The following is a 19,676-nucleotide window of genomic DNA, read 5'->3' as shown; positions in this document are numbered from 1 at the left end:
AGACGTAGTGATCACACAGTAGCAGGATATATCCCTCTGTAATGCTACAGTTGCATCTTTTTATCTGTTATTGACTATTTATGATATACTATATGCAGTTCCCGGTTCGAATCCCGGTTTTGCTGGGAGGTCTTCCTGTGTGGAATTTAAATGTTTCCCCAGAAACTTTGGCTTCCTCCCACAGTCCAAAGGCATGTTATTTGGGGTTAGAATAATTGGGGAACTTATTTGGCCGTAGATGTGAGTGTGAATGGTTGTTTGTCTCTGTATATTGGTCCTGTCATAAGCTGGTGACCTGTCCAGGGAGTACCCCACCTCTCACCAGATTTCAGCTGGGATTGACTCCAGCTCCCCCAGTGACTCTAAAAGGATAAGCGTTATAGATAATGGATGGATGAACGCATAGACTTGCGGAGCCTTTTCGTGACAGAGATGTTCACTGCACATGATCCTAAATTTATGCCAGGTGCAGAACACCATATTATCAAGTTTCTGCAAACTGGAGTATCAATTAAACTGAACAGACAATGTTTCTGACAAGCAAGTGGCTACATGACAATGGTCAATGTGTATACACAAAACCTGATATCGAAGTCAGACAACTTTATAATAGGTTTTAAGAAAAAACTATTAGACATACAAAACACATTAAAAGAGTTTAGTTTCAAAGACAAAAGACCTCACAATGAAAGAATCACAAAAGTGGACAACTGCAGCTAATGCATTCAACCATGAGCCACTAGATCACTTTGTGTAAATGTATGATCAACTATGGTAAAATAAGGAAGTCACAAAAAGTTGAATAGATGAAAATTTCACCTCCATATATAACAATTGGTTTTTAAAAATTAGATTACGCATAGTCAAACAATTAGGCAGCATTTGTGCTGAGTTTAAGAATAGGAAGTAGAACCACTCCTAGATATGAGAGTGTGAATGTAGAAGACAAAAGAAAAGCTAGGAAGCTGCACCTACCCCCTGTAGACTCTGAGTAGCAGCCGTTAGCAGCAGCGGAAAAACAGTAGACAAAATAAGATTTAGAGGAGCAGTAAGAAAATTTTAACCAAAAAACAGAGGGAGAGGAAACAAAGCAGCCACACACAACTCAAGCTTTTTAAGTTAGCTTTTAAGCTTTTAAATGATATGCAATGTCATACACTATCCCCAAAACAGTGTAGGCAATTGAAAGAACAAGATTGAGACCACATTTAAAGTAGAGCATGCAAACTAGTGCATGTAAAGTCAATGCACAGTCCAAACGTTGGGCTACATGCACACGTCCCCCTAAGGGTTCGTCGTGGACACTCACATGAACCGTAAAGCCTTTTTTGAGGAAATTGGATTGATTGCTTTTTTAAACATTCAAGACCTGCATATATACCCAGATTAATCTGAGAGCAACTTTGGAACCAATCACAGACTCTTGACTCATCAGTGTCTAAATAGAATGGTTATCACTGTGCACCTTTGCGGTGACATAAATACCCTGGCACTGAAAACTTTTAGGTTCAAAAGACATTTTAACTGATTTGCTTCTTGGTTCAGAGATCACGTCCCGAGTAGTGTTGCAATATGGAATGCACTCACTTCTCAAGTAGAGCCAGGGCAGTGGCTGGATTCACTCTCAGGTATTTGGAGGTTGGCTGGCCATAATCTGCCAGATAGGTTGACCAGTCCCACACCATGAACAGGTCCAAGAGCTATGAAACACACACAGAGATATACAATGTTTAGATATACAGCAGAAGTCGATTAAAGACAAAAACCTTAGAATGGTAAAAAAGAAAGATGCCGGGTGGTACTACAGGTTCGAGTTTGATGGGGGAGTGTGAACAGAAGAGATCGACATCATCGTTTGCATCTCTTTAGCTGTTTTCACACATGCACTGCAACCCTGAACTTTTGTAGACATTCACCAGAGGAGCTGGAAGTCATAGTTTTACAGAGTGATACCACCAACTGCTTCTCAGCTCTGAATACACCACGTCTCTTTCAGATATTCAAGAGTCAATTATGTTTACAGGTAATAGTGGCATTTTGTAGTCTGCCACACATTAAGTCATGAAATTAGCAGTAAATAACATCTGATAAATGAGAAGCACTGATCATCACATAATTGATTCTGTCCTGGATTCTACGGACATTTGGGAGTTTTCACACTCCTGAGATGTTTTATTGTTGCAAAGTTGAGGCCAGAACCAAATCCTGTAACTACATGGCCAACCCATATGTCATAGGTTAACAACTTGTTTGTAAGTGTTCAATCATGAGATAGGTCTACAATATAATTTAAACAACAAACTTCAGCGTTTCCCACAAAATTAATTCAATCTATGGTAGTAACTGGGGTGCAACCGCACGAAGGTCACTCTCAAGCGAAACAGATTCATAGTGACTGCAGCTGAAACTATGAGGTCTGAATCTCTTATGCTAGGTGTATGCTAGTGTCAAATAATTTGGACAGATTAGAAGTGGTGGGCTGCCACAGTGTCGATATTTAAGGGAAAACACTGGACTTCCATTGGATCTTGTGCATTTCCTATACAGAGATGTAAAGTTTCAGGCTGAAAAGAGAGGTTTGGAGTTACCACTTCAATACGATTGTTTGAAAGACACCTTCCAATTTTACCTTGTGGAGGTTGAGGTGACCGGTGTGTCGGTGCAAGAGAGAGATAGCGAGAAAGCAAGATGTGACAGGATGAGCTCTATGATTCAATGATCTACTATGACGAAAGACTTTATATTTTCATATATGGCCCAGGACGCATTTTGCACACAGCAAAAAGCATGTGGCCACTTAAATCCCTGACCACCTCTGAAATGTGGTCTGAGTTATTGGATCTCATGATGTAATGCGGACGCATATGGGTGCATCCAGACCTGAATTTAGTGCTGACCACTTGTTATCCGATGACTTTGGATGGATGTTAATACCAGGTCTGAATGGGGTGGGGTCGATGTCAGTTTCTGTACGTCCAGACTAAAACACAATCCTCCAGGTTTTCAAACTAAAACAGGGCCTACAGCATTTCCAAAATTTTAGGGTCTCAAAAACTTAGAAGTGTGGATGGCTGACAAATGTAGCAGAAGTTAAGTGTTTAAAATGTCTAAATTAGTGTGGATGTAGCCAGAGACACAGAGAGCAGGCAGAAGAGTGAGAGTTGTAGAGAGAAGAAGATAAGGGGGGGTGCCTCTTCTCCTACATGATTAGTGTTAAGTGTGAACAGGAACATTTAAAATGACCACCCCACGACCCCTGGATAACCTGATGGAGATGACCTCCCTACCCCACCCACACACACAAAGTATGCTAATGTCACAGGGTGAAACAGCTGGGTGTTTGGGTCATGTTGAAAGAGCAGTGAAAGAACAGCTTAGTGATAATAGCATTATTCAGCTGACTGAGAGACTCTGACACACAGAGAGGGGCTTAGCAACAATGCCACGATTCTCACCTGGAGCTAAGTGATGAGCAGGCACGTAGAGGAAGCCACTCACTGAACTCACCACAGTTCACAACACTTCACAGGATCCAAGTGATTTGGTACAATAACAACTAGGAACTATCATTATTTCTATCAGTTATGGACATATTTTATCCACCAAATTAATTATTGAGACCTGGGAACACAAGCATATTACTTGATGGTTCGACTTTGGCCTGAAGTTCTTGCAATAGTTGTGAACACAGTTTTCTTGTGCAATGATTAGTGACATTTCAGATGTGCAAACTAGAGCCTGATGTATCCTGCATTTTAAAAATAGATAGCTATACTGATGATAGTTTATCAATCATGAACTTCAGTTAAGGATCCCTTCGTTGTGGTTATTTTAGAATAATGACCCACTTTAACAGCAGAAAGCTGCTCCTTCAGATTTGGCTGCACCATCTGCAGGGTTCAAAAGAGCCATATTGCAGAGCCATTTATTTACTGCTGCTCTCAGACCAGCACTGTTACCACAAGCCCACATCTCCAAAGGACACTACTTTTTCTTTCTAACAAACCGTTGCCTGCTGTATTTGCAAAACTAATCTTATGTTGACAATGTGAACCTCATGTAAACAGACTGATGAAGTTAATATTTTTTCTCTCTTGATATCTAACCTTGCCCATATCCAGCTGCTGCTGCAATGAGGAAAATCTCCCCCTGTGGGATTTAAGTGAGTCTATATCTGACAAAAACAGTCTGTTATCTTACAGGATCCTGCTGGGCAAGCTGAGTCATGTTATCATACGAGTGAAATAGTAAACACCTCTGTGTTGTGTGAGTGGTAGTCCACTGTCACTGTGCAAGGGTTCACAGGTAAGAATACAGAACAAGATCTACTGGGAGTCATTATGTTCACAGCTTGTGCCAAACTCTCATCATCAATTTTTAAAATGAGCTTGAGTACTGTTTGAAAGAATAGAGCCGGGGGTACAAGCAGCTGAAACTGAGTTTTATGGATTCCTGGGTTCGTCATTAGACGTGAGGTGTCAGTGAAGAACTGGCATGCTGCCACCACAACTTGCAACTGTATAACCTGCAGAAAATTGCCTGGGTCCCATTGGCAGCGTGAGCGGCATGTGTGCATCTCAAAACGTCTTGCTTTTCATTTAGGAACTCATGAGACAGCATCAGACGTGAGTCTTAGGTGCGTCTCAGCAATGCTGCTCTTCTAGAGAATCGGAGTCTCGCCTTTTTCCTCCCTGTGCTGCATGTGGTTCGCAGCAAAATAGAAGATAAAGATGATATTTCAACACAGTTTCAATGTCTATGTGTCGAATATGTCACAAAAAATAAATATTTGGAACACTTCCTCACCCGTTATAGAGTAAAACACTCTGAATCCACTCTGACTGAATCCATGTACTGTGTATGTTTTAACAAGGTTTTTGTGGACCGGAAGATGCACAGCTTCCTGCAGTAGAGTCCTGGCATTAAGTAATCCAGCTCACTGTCTTAGTCAATGTTTAAAAGAAAACGTTTGTTTGAACATGTATTATATGGATTCAAATAGTACAATTAAGTATTCTAAAAATAAAAAGCGTGAAAAATACTTATTCATATTATCCATATTATTCTTCACAGACCAGCAGTACAATAATCGATGATGAATTGAAAGGTCAAAGGTTAAAACTAAAATATTTCTTGCACGTAAAGAAATGGAAATGGTCATTAAAAAAAACCTCCATAAATGAGCTAGTTTCTTGTTGTAGGATATCTCTGAATGTTATTGTTTTGCCACCTAACACGGTTTGTTACCGGGTGGTGGTGAGGTTATAATATGTCCTCTGAGCAGCACTACTTCTTCAGGGCAGGCTGGAAGCTACAATGATGAGACAGACTGGGGCTAGCTCCTTAGCAAGCTAACTTCAGGAGAAGCAATAAAGTAATAGAAGCAATATGAGAGTTAACACTGACGTTACATTCCACCACTGGAGACTCCTCTTGGTTCGTAGAAATGAAGTTTCATGGTGCACTTACATTTCTGATTGGTTGGTAAAGCTAATCTCAACTGTATAGCAATAGCAAAACCTACAGGTTCTTTTAAGACCATGTTTGTTAAATGGCGCATTTAATGACTGAGGTGTAATATGTTATTAACCGTGAATGGTTTTAATTGATACATTAACATCAACTCTACTGCAACAACTACAAAAATCCATTCAAATTTCCAGCCCTTTATAGAAATTCCCTCTATCACACACAAGTTTTGCCTTTCAGTCATTAAAGGCTTACAGGATAACAATCTAAAATGCAGTTACAGCTTAGAAATTTAAAGCCATAAGATAAAGGGAAAGTAAAAGGATGACCTGTGTGTAACCTCAGCCTGTGGATGCCTCCAAACCCCTTTACCCAAGGCTGGGATTAATAGGTCAACCAAGCAGCATGTATGAAAGAGAACATGGACACATCTTGTCTAATGAGGTGCATCACAGGAAACTTAAGGTCTCCTCAGAATAATATGATTTTGTCTGGGAATTTGGGCAAAATCAATTTAAGCAATTTCTACAGATTGAAAAATACATCTTATTTGGAACGAGACAATTTTCTTATCCAAATATAAAAAATATAATAATAATAATAATAATAATACAAAAAACAATGCAAAGTTCAACATTTTCATTTTACTTTAGTTGATAAATCAGTCAACATAAAATAAATCAACCGTTTGGATTATCAATCAATTTTCTATTTCTTATTTTCTATTCTTTTAATGAAAATACTATAAGTAAGTTGCAGTGCTAGTTGTGTTAAACTTATAAGCAGTGGCTGATTTCTCGTAGGCTTTCCCTGAAAGAACTAAAAATATTCATTCTTTATTTATTTATATTTGGAACTTTAGCTTAACATATATGTTGAATTGCTTGTGGAAAGATTTCACATGTTGCGACTTGACTGAAACTAAGACATTGTTATCCATTTCATGACATGACATGGATTTATCAGGAAATGACAGTCCATAAATCTTACTTAGGTCAACTAAATAAATAAGACTCAGTGTCTTTCAAACCTGAATTTAACTCATGTCATGCCATGTCAGCTTTGAAACAGCCTTTAGACCTTAAAAGCCCCTGGACTCAGTTAACACAAGCAACACACCAATACTACATACACACTATGTACAACAGAATTCTAGCAATATGCCTTCATGTGCACATTGCTTACTACTGGTTTTCCTTTGTTTTGCTTTAAGATTTGAATTTAATAAATAGAGAGGGAAATTTGATTCATCGACAGTACTTTACTAGTAACTATCTTACTTTTTTCAGTGTGCTTGCAGTGATTTCAACAAACTCCCGCAGTATAGTGCAGTGACCTGGACTAGATGAAGCGCTAAGCCTCCACCTCAGGCTCAGATTAACAGGTCAACACAGACTCAAGTTAATGAGACGAAGCAGCACTTTACATACCACTGGTGTTTACAACAAAAAGGGAAGGGGGGCAATGTGTGTGTGTGTGTGCCTGGTTGGTGGGGGGCTGTTTTCAGGAGCAGGTGAACTACAGTACAGGTGAAAGTTGAAAAGGCCAGTGAAACATAATATTGCTGGTTGTGATACAGAGAGGTGAAACGTGGGGCAGCTGAAGTACAAAGAAAAGTGTATAAACGTGGAAAAAGATCGAAGCAACAAAGATTATTTTGGCGATCACTGTATTGGTGAGTCTGCCATCAGCTTCTAGAACAAATAAATACCATTTGGTCCCCTGTTTGTTCTTAGCATCCTTTATCGTAATTATTCTGTGCTGTCATTGCTCAGCTCTTAGCATCAGACCTTTAGTGTCACGCACAGACAACTTCTGAACATGGAGTGCTTCAAACACTGCTTTTCCTCTTCGCTGTGTGATTGACTGCTCATCAATTAGTTAGCCTTTTGAGCATCATGGCATGCACAACACAACTGTGCAGTATTTATTAATGGAAGAACCAGTGCAGGAGAAACACATTACACATACTGGAAGATGATATGGATAAATCGGGCAGAAAATGTGAGCTTTAAATGAAATAACGACCAACTTTTGCTGATAAGTCTGTTTAAACAAGTAACTTTAGCTCAGGGAGAAACTTTACCTGTCGTAGGTCGATGAAGGCCAGCTGGAGTGTGTCTCCTTGGAAACCAGGGACGGGCTCAGAGCTGGCAAACACTGAGAAGAGACAAAAAACATAACTTAAAACTTGCAGTATGCAGTACACAAAGCTAGTGTCAAAAATTGCAGCTCCAAATCTTCTTTTTATAACTGGGATCATGTAAAACGACAGTGTTAATGTATCCTATTTCAACTCAAAGCTAAGTCACGGAAGGAACACACATCAGTCTTACAAATGCACCATGGTTACCTGCTTCATTCCAATAAAGACCACTTCCTCTTAAGCCGACAACTTTAATCAATCAATTAGAATGACCTGTGACATCAGAATGTTTCCAATTTTTAATGATACTGAAATAAAATTTGATGTGACAATTTGGATGAAAGATTTACAACTTGTTCGCCTCTGGAGATTAAATAGTGGAAATTTAGAGGCCAGTACCAATATCGATTCATGAATAATTATAAAACTTGAAAAACATTTTTGATAAGGACCCCTTGAATTTGATTATTAAAGAATTGTGACCAAATATGTACTCAGCAGAACATTTTCACTTTAATAAAAATAAACTCAGTACTTTGACAAGCATTTTTGGGGGATTTCTAAACATGTCTGTAGCGTTTTCAGACATGTCTAATGGAGGAACTTGCAGAATTGGGTCCGGACTTTCTCCGGGGGGGAATCTCTGCTCAGACTCAACAGCCACAAATAATCCGCACCAATTTTATAGTCAATGTTTTTCATAAAAATAAACTGAATTTGCTATATTACTGTTCATGCGTGTGGCTCATATATAAGTTTGAATGATTTACTTATACATTGCATGTCGGCTATTTCAGAGGTCTATTAAGCAATCGAAACAATCTTCAGAGCCAAATTCACAACTTTTCAATACAAAAGCTCTGTAATTCACCTTGATATAAAGCATAACAGCAAAAACAACGAAAGTTGTGCTTTTACTTTGTAGAGAAATTGTTAAATAGGAAGTGATTCTATGAATGTTGTTGCCATGATGGAGATCAGCATCCACGACCCCTGTGAATGTCTGTTTCAGTCCAATGTGGTTAAATAATAATTAAGTTATTAAAAGGATCCTGCATGCCAGATATTATTCCTGATGGGCCACATTTCACACTGATTAACAAGTTTTGCCACTCTTCTGTCACTAAGAAGACAATTACAATACATTTCACAAAAATGTCTGCATTGACTGCACAAATTACATTTATGCATGCACCTCAATGCACATTTTAACTTTCGCTTTCACACATGTTTAAAACAGACCTTGGAAATGTGTTTTGTCATTTCAGTCTAATTGATTAGTAAATCAATTAGTAATAAAATGATGTCTTTCCAGCTCTGTAGATGCAAAATAAATAAACATAACTATTACACATATTTATACTCACATTCACACTGAATGACATCTAGGTTGAATTGCTGAATGGCTCCCATACTGATCTGTTTGAGTTCCGTGTCCAGCAGCATTTGCATCAGTGATGTGGACAGATGCTTACAGGCTGACATACAAGCTGTCTGGGCCACTTTACCCTGCAGAGAGAGAGACAGCGGGAGGGAGAGGTGTGAAGACAGAGGGAAGAGATGGAAACGTGTGGGAAAGATTAGGATGGGGATGAGGAAAGAGAATGAGGAAACAAAGGAAGGAAAAGAGGTGGAATGAGGTCATTGACAGGGGTGAACATTAATAAAAAAAAGGGAGGGGGGCATTGTGGACAGAAATGATTTGGTCAGGAGAAAGTGAGTAGGAAGGGCAGATGAGTAAAAAGGAAGAGAGTGCAGAGATATAAAAGAGATAGTTTGAAGCAATTGGCAAAGGAGTAAAAGGTTAAATGGCAAAAGACCAGGAGAAAGGTTTGTGAGAAGAATATACAGGAGAAAAATAGATATAGGGGATAAAGAGCAAGGATGAAAAAATATAATTCAGCGTTAGGTCTTGGCTTCACCTTGAATTCTAGATTTTAAAAAATCAAAGCAATCAGCAATTTATAACATCTACTAATTAGCCCAGGGGTCAGGAACATATGGGCTGTAAGTTCTAATGTTTTTTTTTTGACAGATACTTTTCCATTTCTGCGAATTTGACAGCTACAAAATGCCACTTAGACAGAGCAAAAAACAGTAAGCCCTCTCAAACAATATACTGCTATAAAAAAAACACAAGTTTGAAACTGAGCTCTGGATTAGGCTTGGCAGCAATTTTGGACCTAACATTGCATCTAAAGAATGGAGGAAACTGAGCGTGATGATGAGATCGGTTTCAAGGGACAAAGTGAATCCAAAGATACTGCATTTTCAGCTTTGGTGAATAACAGCAAGATGCAAGATTTCACTGATGAGTAACTGAAAACTAAATCGCCCAGCCTGGCCTTTGAGGGTCAGTCAGAGAGCCCTAAACCGAGAAAGCTTAACGGCACTAGACTGACTAGCTGTAGCAGTTAACCTACTACTTCTACACCAACAAGATTCTAGCACCAGCAGTTCAGGATGAACACTGCTGTGCCACAAATTCCTTATCTTTGATTTGACTGTTGCTAGAATGCCTGTTTATATAAAGAGAATATTATCTGTGACGAAAGAACACTGGGAAAGTGGATAGCCAATTGCCAACAGTCTGTTAACAAGCACAGACAAACCCCCCCAAAAACCTCTGCTGCAAACATGCTGAGAGAACTTTCCTCAGCAAGGGCAGCACAAGACTGGAGTCTAGAGAGGCAGCACTCACTGCATGCACAGTCAACCTACTCTACACCACATATACATTTACATCAGAGCAGACACTTAAGTGGTGCACAAAGCTTTAAAGGCACTGATTTGTATCAACATTATGTATGATGTTGAAAAAAATCACAATATGCAAACAACAGAGAAAATGGCTTATGTATGTATATGAGGTTTTATTGGCACAGTCAATAGACAGTACATAAAGACAGATGACACGTCTCCACTTCCTCCCACTGTTAATATCGAGGATACATCAGGGGGCAGGCTTTATGACCTATGCTGCAGCCAGACACCAGGGGGCGATCAAGAAGTTTTGGCTTCACTTTTAGAGACATGTCATGCTGTCTATTGTTATATACAGTCATCGCTACACACATGGCATTTGAATGTCATTGTGAACCACTCATGAATGCAATGTACATTTGACCAATGAAAGAGAGGTGATGTAAAGTATTCCATTTAGATTTTTTAGTTTTCATTTTGATTTGTTAGCCCAAAGCTCAAATATATCACTTGCCCCTAGTGGTATCTACCCCTACAGAGTGCTGAGATCGTGATCCATGGATTCATGTGCTGTTCAGTCATAAAATTTGTTTTGCTTTGACTTGATTATACTGATGATGACATTTCCTTCAGTGGCAAACACAACAGGAAATAACATCAATGACCACTGACCATTGATTAATGTAGATACAAGACATACGCCTGAAGGTCAGAGAATGTTCACAATTAATGACAAAATATATCTGTGAGTCATTTACATGAAATATGTTATGACTTAATAAAGAAAAGCTTCAGCAAACAGGTTTGTATAATGTGCTTAGAGCTGGGTGATAAAACGATAAAGATAATTATCGCAGAATAACCTTTCCTCGATAGAAATATAAGACATGGTCGATAGAACTCATTCCATCCATGTTTTGACAAACAACAAGGACAGCCAATAATAATGAATAGCTCCGCGCTAATCCAATCATATGGCTGGAATAGAGTTAAAGCCACATCAGGTTAGGTTGACGCACACAGTACAGAGCGTAGGAGTAGCAGCCGGCAGCAGCACACGTGCTAAAGTTTGGGCTATTGCAGTCGTGCCTACCAGTACATCAGGAGTGTGAGTGAGATAAAAGAGAAAATGACGATAGAAGTGTTAACAAAAACTCGATCGACAGCGTTACCGAAGAAAACACCCCCAACGAACACAGCTCAAGGCTCAAAAGACGAGGACATTGTTGAAAAGAAGGGTCAGAGGAAAAGGTAGTGTGGAGATATTTTGGCTACTTTGGTAATACTGCTAATCTCTTTTACCATCTGAAGCAGAAATGATTGAAATAGTGATTTGATTTATATCGTGATATATGACCTATCGCCCAGCCCTACATGTGCTATTAATCTAATTAATAACATTAACATAATGAAGGACAATTCATACACTTCAAAAGATGAAAAGGTTCCCAACCCCTGGACTAACGTAATGAACAGCTACTGTGCAATAGCAATCCTTGCGCATCAAACAATTCTTATCTATACTGGATATTTTTAAGACATTCAACATTTTACGTGTCATGAATATATGATAAAGCATGCTTTGATTACTGAAATTATAAAATCTCTCACTATAAGATATAAAACTGTTTACGGTGCCGTTAATTTACCAAGATGCGATCTTTTCAAAACATCATACACAATTAAAACCAGATTCCAACACATGCAGATGAGGCACAACACAATATCAATCAATAACCATACACATACAATGCTTCACATACTTATACAGCATCATGTTTACAACTCCAAATTGAAATTGAATTGTGAGTGTTTCCATTACTTGATGTGTTCTTGACTTTGCTCCTTTTGTGAGCAGTCATGTTGTAACTTGAAGGATGAGTTAAATGTTTGAGGTGAACAGGGACAGCAGATCAACACAAGTCATTCTCACAGATACTCATGCAATAAGTCTCACAGGGGTTATGTGGTGACCCCAATGGCAAGGACAATGCAACCACAGTGAAAGTCATATTGAAAAATAGCTTCATAAGGAAACATCCATATTAAAATTATACAGAGTCATTTGTGTAATCAAAGGTATATGAGTGAGTGTTTAACTTCCTTTGTTTCAGCCCAACAACATCTCTGTTACTATCCTTCATGCTGATAATTGACGAGCAGAAAGACAGCAGTGATAAATGATGCGACAGCAGTAAAGCCTGCCTATTACTCTAAACGCTTTTTCATCCTTAGATATTTGTATTCGAGTTTGAATCCTGCTGATGAGTTTTTACCAGGAGGCTGGTTGAAAAAATTCCGGGGAAAGTACATATAGGCTCTCATGCGCGCATTTTCATTCTCACATACAGCCCCTCCGGAGAATGTCCATAAATCAGTGCATGTCTGAAAGCTGCTTAACAGAAAGGGTGAAGAAGAACAGAGAGGACATGCTTTCCTACTGTTTTCTTCACTATAATCTAGACAGAAAGCTTTACGAAAACAAACAGCACTTTCTTGGTGCGATGTTTTGGCTTGTAACACCTTTTAAAAAGAAAAAAGAAGCTAGTGTTAGTGTGTATGCAGTCCTGTTGCCTTGGCAGCAAGTTGCAATGAAGACAAATGCAAAGTGCAACAGCGTTTGCACCTTTTCCAGCTCATTGTTGTACATGTGTCTCCTGCTTCTCTGTATCATCAACCACTGGGGGCTGAGCATTTTCTCAAAGCATTTCTATGAAGTGTGCTTTTACTTCTTCTTAGAGTAACACAAACTGTACAATGACGTCATATGAAAGCAAAGGATGTACGAGTAAATAAAATATGCATCCCAAATGCATTCACTCAATAGTTATATAACACCTTTCATATCTCACCAATATCTGATTAGACAAAAAAATACAGGAATTAATAAAGGATTTAAAAAAATGTATGTATTAGTTGAATAATAAGTAGCTGAAAAGCAAAAAAGTCAATGTTAACACTTTCCTCCAAGTGTTTTCACTAAGTGTTACAAAAGGAGCCAGACCAACCAACAAGGCAACAAGTAGTGGAACTTCCACTGTCAAACATGAGCATGCTTTTCATCTCCCCACTGCCTGTCAGATGGCAGCACAGTGTTGTAACAGTCAGGCAGGAATACTCACCGACATCGAGGCATGGTCATTGTTGTTATTCTGAGCAGACAACCCCAAACCAAGCAAAAATGGAAGAGGGGGAGGGAAGGAAGGAAAGGACAGGAAAAGAAAGGTGGCAACAATAAATGGACTGGAGGAGGTAAATTCAACTAGCGATATTTTGCATGCTTAACAAGTCAACATAATAAAGGAATAAAGCAAATCAGTTCAAGCACAGTTCTACTGCAGAAGGTGTGGATGGGAGACAAAAGATATTCTTGGAAAACATAAAACTGAGTTAAATTCGGACAGGATGGAGAGAAAAGCAGGCAGGCGGTCCATAGCGGTCCAACCAACAGGCTGCAGCTGACAGCCAAAACACACATTTACTGACCAAGTCCTTCAAACTTTACTATCTCCAAATGTGCCTCATCCAGTTGTAGATAATGTCATGGCACCCTATGAGTCAGTAACAGCACAGTTACCATGCATAACCACAGACCACCAATGCAACACACTCAGTTCAACTTCAAAGTCACAAAATCAATTCACTTTCAGATAGTAGACACACTTTAATAGGGATGTGATGTAGATAGCAAGACAGGGATTGATGTAACATGGAAAGAAGGAAGGGATTATCACATTCCTATAATTCATAGCCCAAATCAAAAAGACAATGTCCCACAGCTCCCAGAGAGAGAGGTGCCGGATTCAGTGGGTCAAAGTTAGTAGGGGGATTAGACTCACTGGAAGGTGTGTGAAGACCTGGAAGGTGGACCGCAGGAAGTTGATCAGATCCATGAGGTATCCGGATGCACGGCCATCTGACTCAGTCATGCCCCATTCATAGTCTGCAAGCTGGATAAACTCATCAATTTTCTGGTTGAGTTTGGTATAGATCTCTCCCTCTGCAGCATGACGAGCATCCTGAAAAACATTCGCAATTTGTCAGACTTGAAAAAATCTTTGGATCAAATCCATGCATTCTTTTTCTTTGTCATAAAACCAATCCCCTAGCAAAGGCAAAAAAGCTGGCCCATTAACTTAGGTATTATTGCAACACTGATTATTGCAATATCCATGTTCATGACAAACCATTGCCTAAAATCAATATTTCCCATTCACAATCATTGGATGAGAAGGGGGTGAAAAAATTATGAATACATTTTAAGCTGCTAAAAGGAGTCATTTTATTATTAGAACTTGGTCAAATTAGTCCAATGTAATTTGGTCTAGTAGAGCCATATTAATGAATTATTGTATCTCTTTCATCTGAGTGCTCCAACAGGAAGTCAGCCTACATGGCCTAAGGTCCCAGACATGCATGTATGCTCTCTATAAACACAAAAGCAAAGGGAAGCCTACAAATACATTTCCGCATTCAAGCCCAGAGGACAACTTTGATAACAATAAATAAGTTGCAATCTTTGAAAACAGTAACTTCTTAATAAACCCATCATCTAAACTTGATACTTAGATAAATACAAGGAAACTAGATCACCAAAGGTTTGGTTACAGATTCGGTGTGTAATGGTATTATCAATTAATGCAGACTGTAATTTAAATCAGACATAAGGAGTATGCTACAGAGATCTGATGACTTTCTAATTCCACAGCTCCAAATGTTTTCCCTTTCAAACTTGTAGTCTCTGGTCCCAACTGTCAGAGACTCAGATTACTGATCAGACTTCACGCTCCCCAACAAGCTTGTTATCTGACATTTTCCTTGAAGCCTTAAACATTAGTGTGGCTTATTCACAAGTAGCTGGATCCTGACAGAGAGTTGAAAGGTTAAACCTCAAACCGTGCACTAGGAGCCTGTACACCTGCTGATGCAATTATCCAATCAGCCAATCATGTGGCAGCAGTGTATAAAATCCTGTAGATTTAAGTCATGCGCTTCAGCAAATGTTCAGATCAATGGAGACAAAATGTATCTCCATTTTATTAGAATAAAAAAATGTATAAAAATAAGTACAAAATTAAATAATAAAATAGCCATCTGGACTTGACTTAAGTATTAATGCTGTTGATTCTGACTATCATCTGCAGCTTTAGCAGAAATCCAGATTCATACAGTCTGTATCACTGCAGCCTCACATTTCTGTTCTTGGTTGACAGGAGTGAAACCTGAAACCTGCTGTTGTAGACCATCAACCTTAAAGGTTGTTAATTCTGAGATGCTTCTCTGTTCAACCAGTTGCAAAGAGTGGTTATCTGAGTTACTGTAGCTTTTCTGTCCGCCCAAAGCAATCTGTCCTCCGACCTATCTCATCAACACAGAACTGCTGCTCACTGGATGGTATTTGTTTTTGGATCCATTCTGAGTAAAACAAATTATTTCTGAAACACCCAAACCAAAAATGTCAATCACTGATATCACGTTTTCATCATTGATGTGAACATTAACTGAAGCTTACCTGAATCTACAGGAGTTTATACACTGCACAAGTTTATACACCGCACTTCTTAAACACGATTGGCTGATTACATGAATAAGCAGGTTTATAGGTAAATATAAAATAAATTAATAAAAAAAGCACAGATCGATGTTTTATCAAACCTCAGCCAAAAATAGGAGACAGCTGAAAGTTTATACTCTCTGCTTATGTTGCTTTTATTTACCATGCTGTCTCAGACTATACTTGCAACACTGTGTTATGGCTGAGATCATGGTGCTTTCAATATGAGTAGGACAGCTTGTCAAGAGTTCACGTCCATGCACAAAAACAACAGAAATAATGTTTGTATAAAACCATTTGGGCTTGTGTGTAGAATTTTGGAAATAGGAATAATGAGACATTATTCCAACAACAAACTGCACAGTTAACACAAAGACAAAATGAAGACACAAAGAAGAGTCCACATTAAATTTACCTTAAATGTGGATAAGCCATAGAGTCTTGTGGTGTGTACCGTTTCAGGGGAGACATTGGTGATGTTTGTTATAAACTCCTCCAAATACCTGCAGGCCTGCTCCAGGTGGGTGGTATTAATGATGATCTGCACCAGCTATAGAAAGAATGATGCAATTTTAGACGTAACATATCTCAAACCTCTGTCGCTGTGTGCAACTGACTAGTAACAGCAGTGTTGTTCCCACCTCAGTCAGTCCTATGTGAGGTTTCTTGATGAGGTTTTGCAGACAGCTGCTGAGTGTTCTTGTCAGCAGCAGGTTGGTGGATTTCCGCAGCATGTCATCAATCTCTGTTGAACTGGATACACAAACTCAATTTCACTTTGAATTCACATATTCTCAAGCTGCACAACAAAGAGACATATAATCAGGGAAGACCCAACGTATATGGAAGTGTTCTAGTTTCCATCATGATTAACTCACACTGAGCATAAGGTAATTATACAGTGACATACCTGCGGTGTAGTGACTCCGAGAACTTGAGGCTGGCGTAAATGAACTCTTTGACCTGTGTGTAGATCTGAGGGACAGACTGGGACATTGGCAGCTTCTTCGGAAAGTCCTGCTGCATACGGACACAGACACACGTTCAAAACTTAGAACTGGCATTAAAGGACTCACTAATTAGTTAGTTAGTCATTTTAAACTTTGCTTCTAGAGATATTATATTTTTTCATGTTTAAGTGAAATAATTAAATGACTTACTAAATGAATTACCAAGACTGCCACGATCATATAATGAACCAAAATATTTTTACACTTGCTTTATGAATATTTGCTCTTAACTAACTTTGTATTTCTCTGTTATGTGTCTATATGTCTGTAGAATTAAGTAATAAAAACTTGCATTCGATGTAAAGCTAGAGCGTAAGAGTCTATGGTACTTTGGTGTAGTTGTTACCTTCTCTATCTCGGCATCATGGAAGGGAAAGCGACTGATAACCAGTTTATACTCATCCTCTGTCTCCACTGGGATGGGACTGTAGTTATCCAACTCAAAGATCTCCCTGTGGAAAAGAACAGTTTAGTGTTCGTGTACACTTACATTTTTGGTATGATTAGTGGAACTTTCTTTCTTTCTTCTACACAATATGTTGTTCTAAAAGTAGTTTGTTGTGTTTTTGGTGGTTCTCTTCAAATTTCATCCAAAGACGACAACATGCTGTGGGTGTATTATCTTGTAGTAATCAGTAACAACAATCACTGTCAATATTTAAACAAAGACAACAATAGGAACGAAACACACCTTTATCTGACAGCTTTTGTTATTAAGGAGGGACCTCAGCTAAGAGGGTTAAGTAACAATCTTGTAAAACAAACAGATTAAACTAATTTAATTTATCAAATTAAAGAACAAATAAAGTATTGAGAGCAAACTTTTTGTGAGACTGACAAGTGTCGTTGGGGACAAATAAAGCTGTTCTTAATACCACATGTGTTGATGAAGATTTGATCTATTAAGAGTGGTTTCTCTTTTTCCATGCACTTTGCAAATGAGTAAAGCTGTGCCAGACACCACCACTACCAACACTCACTCCTGACAGAGAAACATATGAGGAAACAACACAACTGCATGTTTTTTTCAACACAAAATTATGCAAATATCTCTCACATAAAATGATGGATAGAAATACAATCAGAGACAGTGACACATCAGCAAAGCCCACCTGAAAACCAGCGCCCACTTCTTCAGCAAAGTTTCATTGTACTGGTCTCTGACCTCGAAAAGTAGGTCAAACAGGCGGTTCACTGGGAAACCATAATCCTGTTCATACACACACAGACAGTACAGAAAACAAAGTGTGTTCACGTCAGTTGTTCTAAACACTTGAGATTAACAAGCTGTTCAAATGAGGTTGGGCTCTGGACCAACCTGTAGTGTGTCAGCGAAGATCACTATGAGGTTCTTCAGCTCCAGGACCAGGTCTGGGTCATCACAGTAAGACTGGAGATAGATATCAAATATTCAGCATCACAAAAAGTATCTGTGACAACAGAAGCAACAACAAGATGATCATTTTTGAAGAAATGTTAATAAGATTTGTCTAGTGGGGTCACAATGACCTTTGAGATATTTTGTTCATAAGAATAAGACAGAGAGACAGGCTTATGCAAGTACTGACGGAAAGACAGACAATCCCTCAGACAACATGATGCTTCCAGCTCAAGCTTTGTGAGTGTGGGAGCATTTTTATTTATTCAACATCAGTCATGGTGAATTAAGTCACAAAAAGAAAATGAACATAACTACTCAGATTACCTTACTCTCTTCCATTTCCCTAAACTAATCATCAAAAATATTAGTCAAGGCAGTGGCTGTCCAATATTTGCATGTCGATAATAAATGATTAATTATTACTCATATAATAGGACTGAGTCTGTTAATCTGCAACTTGTTCCATTACTTTACTAAAATGAGTAATAAACTTGTAGTTTGACTACTGAATTCAGAATAATTTTTTTTGGTATTGCCACTATACTTTTGATGTTTTTTACAGTCATTGAAACACTGAATAATAATGTGTGTGACCATCAGAGTAATTAGGAAAACTGTGGGGAGTTTGCCAGCAACATTAACTTCCTTGAAGTCAAAGCTTCACTTTTGGTCTTCTATGCTCTATTAATATAAATGATAAATCTGGGTCCGCAAAATCTGCCAGCAATGGTTAAAGCTCAGCCAACATAACTCATGGTTAGCAAAAATGCTAATTATGTAAATTAAAGTATTTATTATGTAGGGAATAGTGACTGCGTCAGCAAAGTCATTATTTTGGACTCAGCTTCATTGCAAAGAAAAGTACTATTACTTCAAGTAAGAGTCAAATCTACCACAGTTGTCCTTGTAAAGTCAAGCTGCTTTTAGACATGCACTGAACTCTAGAAAACCTCCAGACATTTTCCGTAGGGACTGTACAGCCGTTTTCAGACATGACCTGAGTGTAAAATCCGGAGAATTGGCTATGGAGTTTACCCAGAGTTTCACACATGCATAACACAGCGGTAGGGCACAGACACGTTCACAACAGCAACAAATCCTTCATTATTATTAGGATTATTCAGGCGAATCTTCGTCTGTGTCATCTACGTGTATGTCTCCGCTTTTTTACCGGGAGATAATTGTTTTCTTTTTGAGTTTTTATTTTTTGCGTCTGTCACGCATTAGAACCCTTCATCAACCCCCACCCCCACTCGCTCGCTATACTATACTAGAAGGCCAGGTCAGAGACGGCAAACTTTCTCCAGCCAGTCTGATATAAAGTCTGCAGAAAGTCCAGAGGAGCCGATTTGACAACACAGCAGGAGATCCTCTGCAGGATGATGGTTTCAACACCCCCACGTGACGGGGCCA

General features: G+C 38.8%; 1 protein-coding gene across 7 annotated transcripts in view; it reads right to left on the bottom strand.

Moving 5' to 3' along the window:
* Nucleotides 1–19,676, bottom strand: part of exoc6 (exocyst complex component 6) — a 43,079-nt gene that overhangs the window by 1,063 nt on the left and 22,340 nt on the right. For 2 of the 7 annotated variants that reach the window (XM_034569991.1, XM_034569995.1), the window contains exons 13-24: nt 18,201–18,272; nt 17,995–18,092; nt 17,229–17,334; nt 16,783–16,892; nt 16,514–16,625; nt 16,288–16,422; nt 14,158–14,337; nt 13,441–13,470; nt 8,983–9,124; nt 7,556–7,629; nt 1,588–1,700; nt 976–987 (exon numbers count right to left, since the gene is read on the bottom strand). In XM_034569991.1, the coding sequence (XP_034425882.1) occupies nt 976–987; nt 1,588–1,700; nt 7,556–7,629; nt 8,983–9,124; nt 13,441–13,470; nt 14,158–14,337; nt 16,288–16,422; nt 16,514–16,625; nt 16,783–16,892; nt 17,229–17,334; nt 17,995–18,092; nt 18,201–18,272 (1,184 nt within the window). The remainder of the gene's footprint in view (nt 1–975; nt 988–1,587; nt 1,701–7,555; nt 7,630–8,982; nt 9,125–13,440; nt 13,471–14,157; nt 14,338–16,287; nt 16,423–16,513; nt 16,626–16,782; nt 16,893–17,228; nt 17,335–17,994; nt 18,093–18,200; nt 18,273–19,676) is intronic. The other 5 variants (XM_034569994.1, XM_034569997.1, XM_034569996.1 and 2 more) reach the window with 3 other exon arrangements.

Source organism: Hippoglossus hippoglossus, chromosome 19, assembly GCF_009819705.1.
Source record: "Hippoglossus hippoglossus isolate fHipHip1 chromosome 19, fHipHip1.pri, whole genome shotgun sequence".
Lineage (NCBI taxonomy): Eukaryota > Metazoa > Chordata > Actinopteri > Pleuronectiformes > Pleuronectidae > Hippoglossus > Hippoglossus hippoglossus.
Note: the sequence above shows the minus strand (reverse complement) of the source record. Positions and strands in the feature narration are given on the sequence as shown.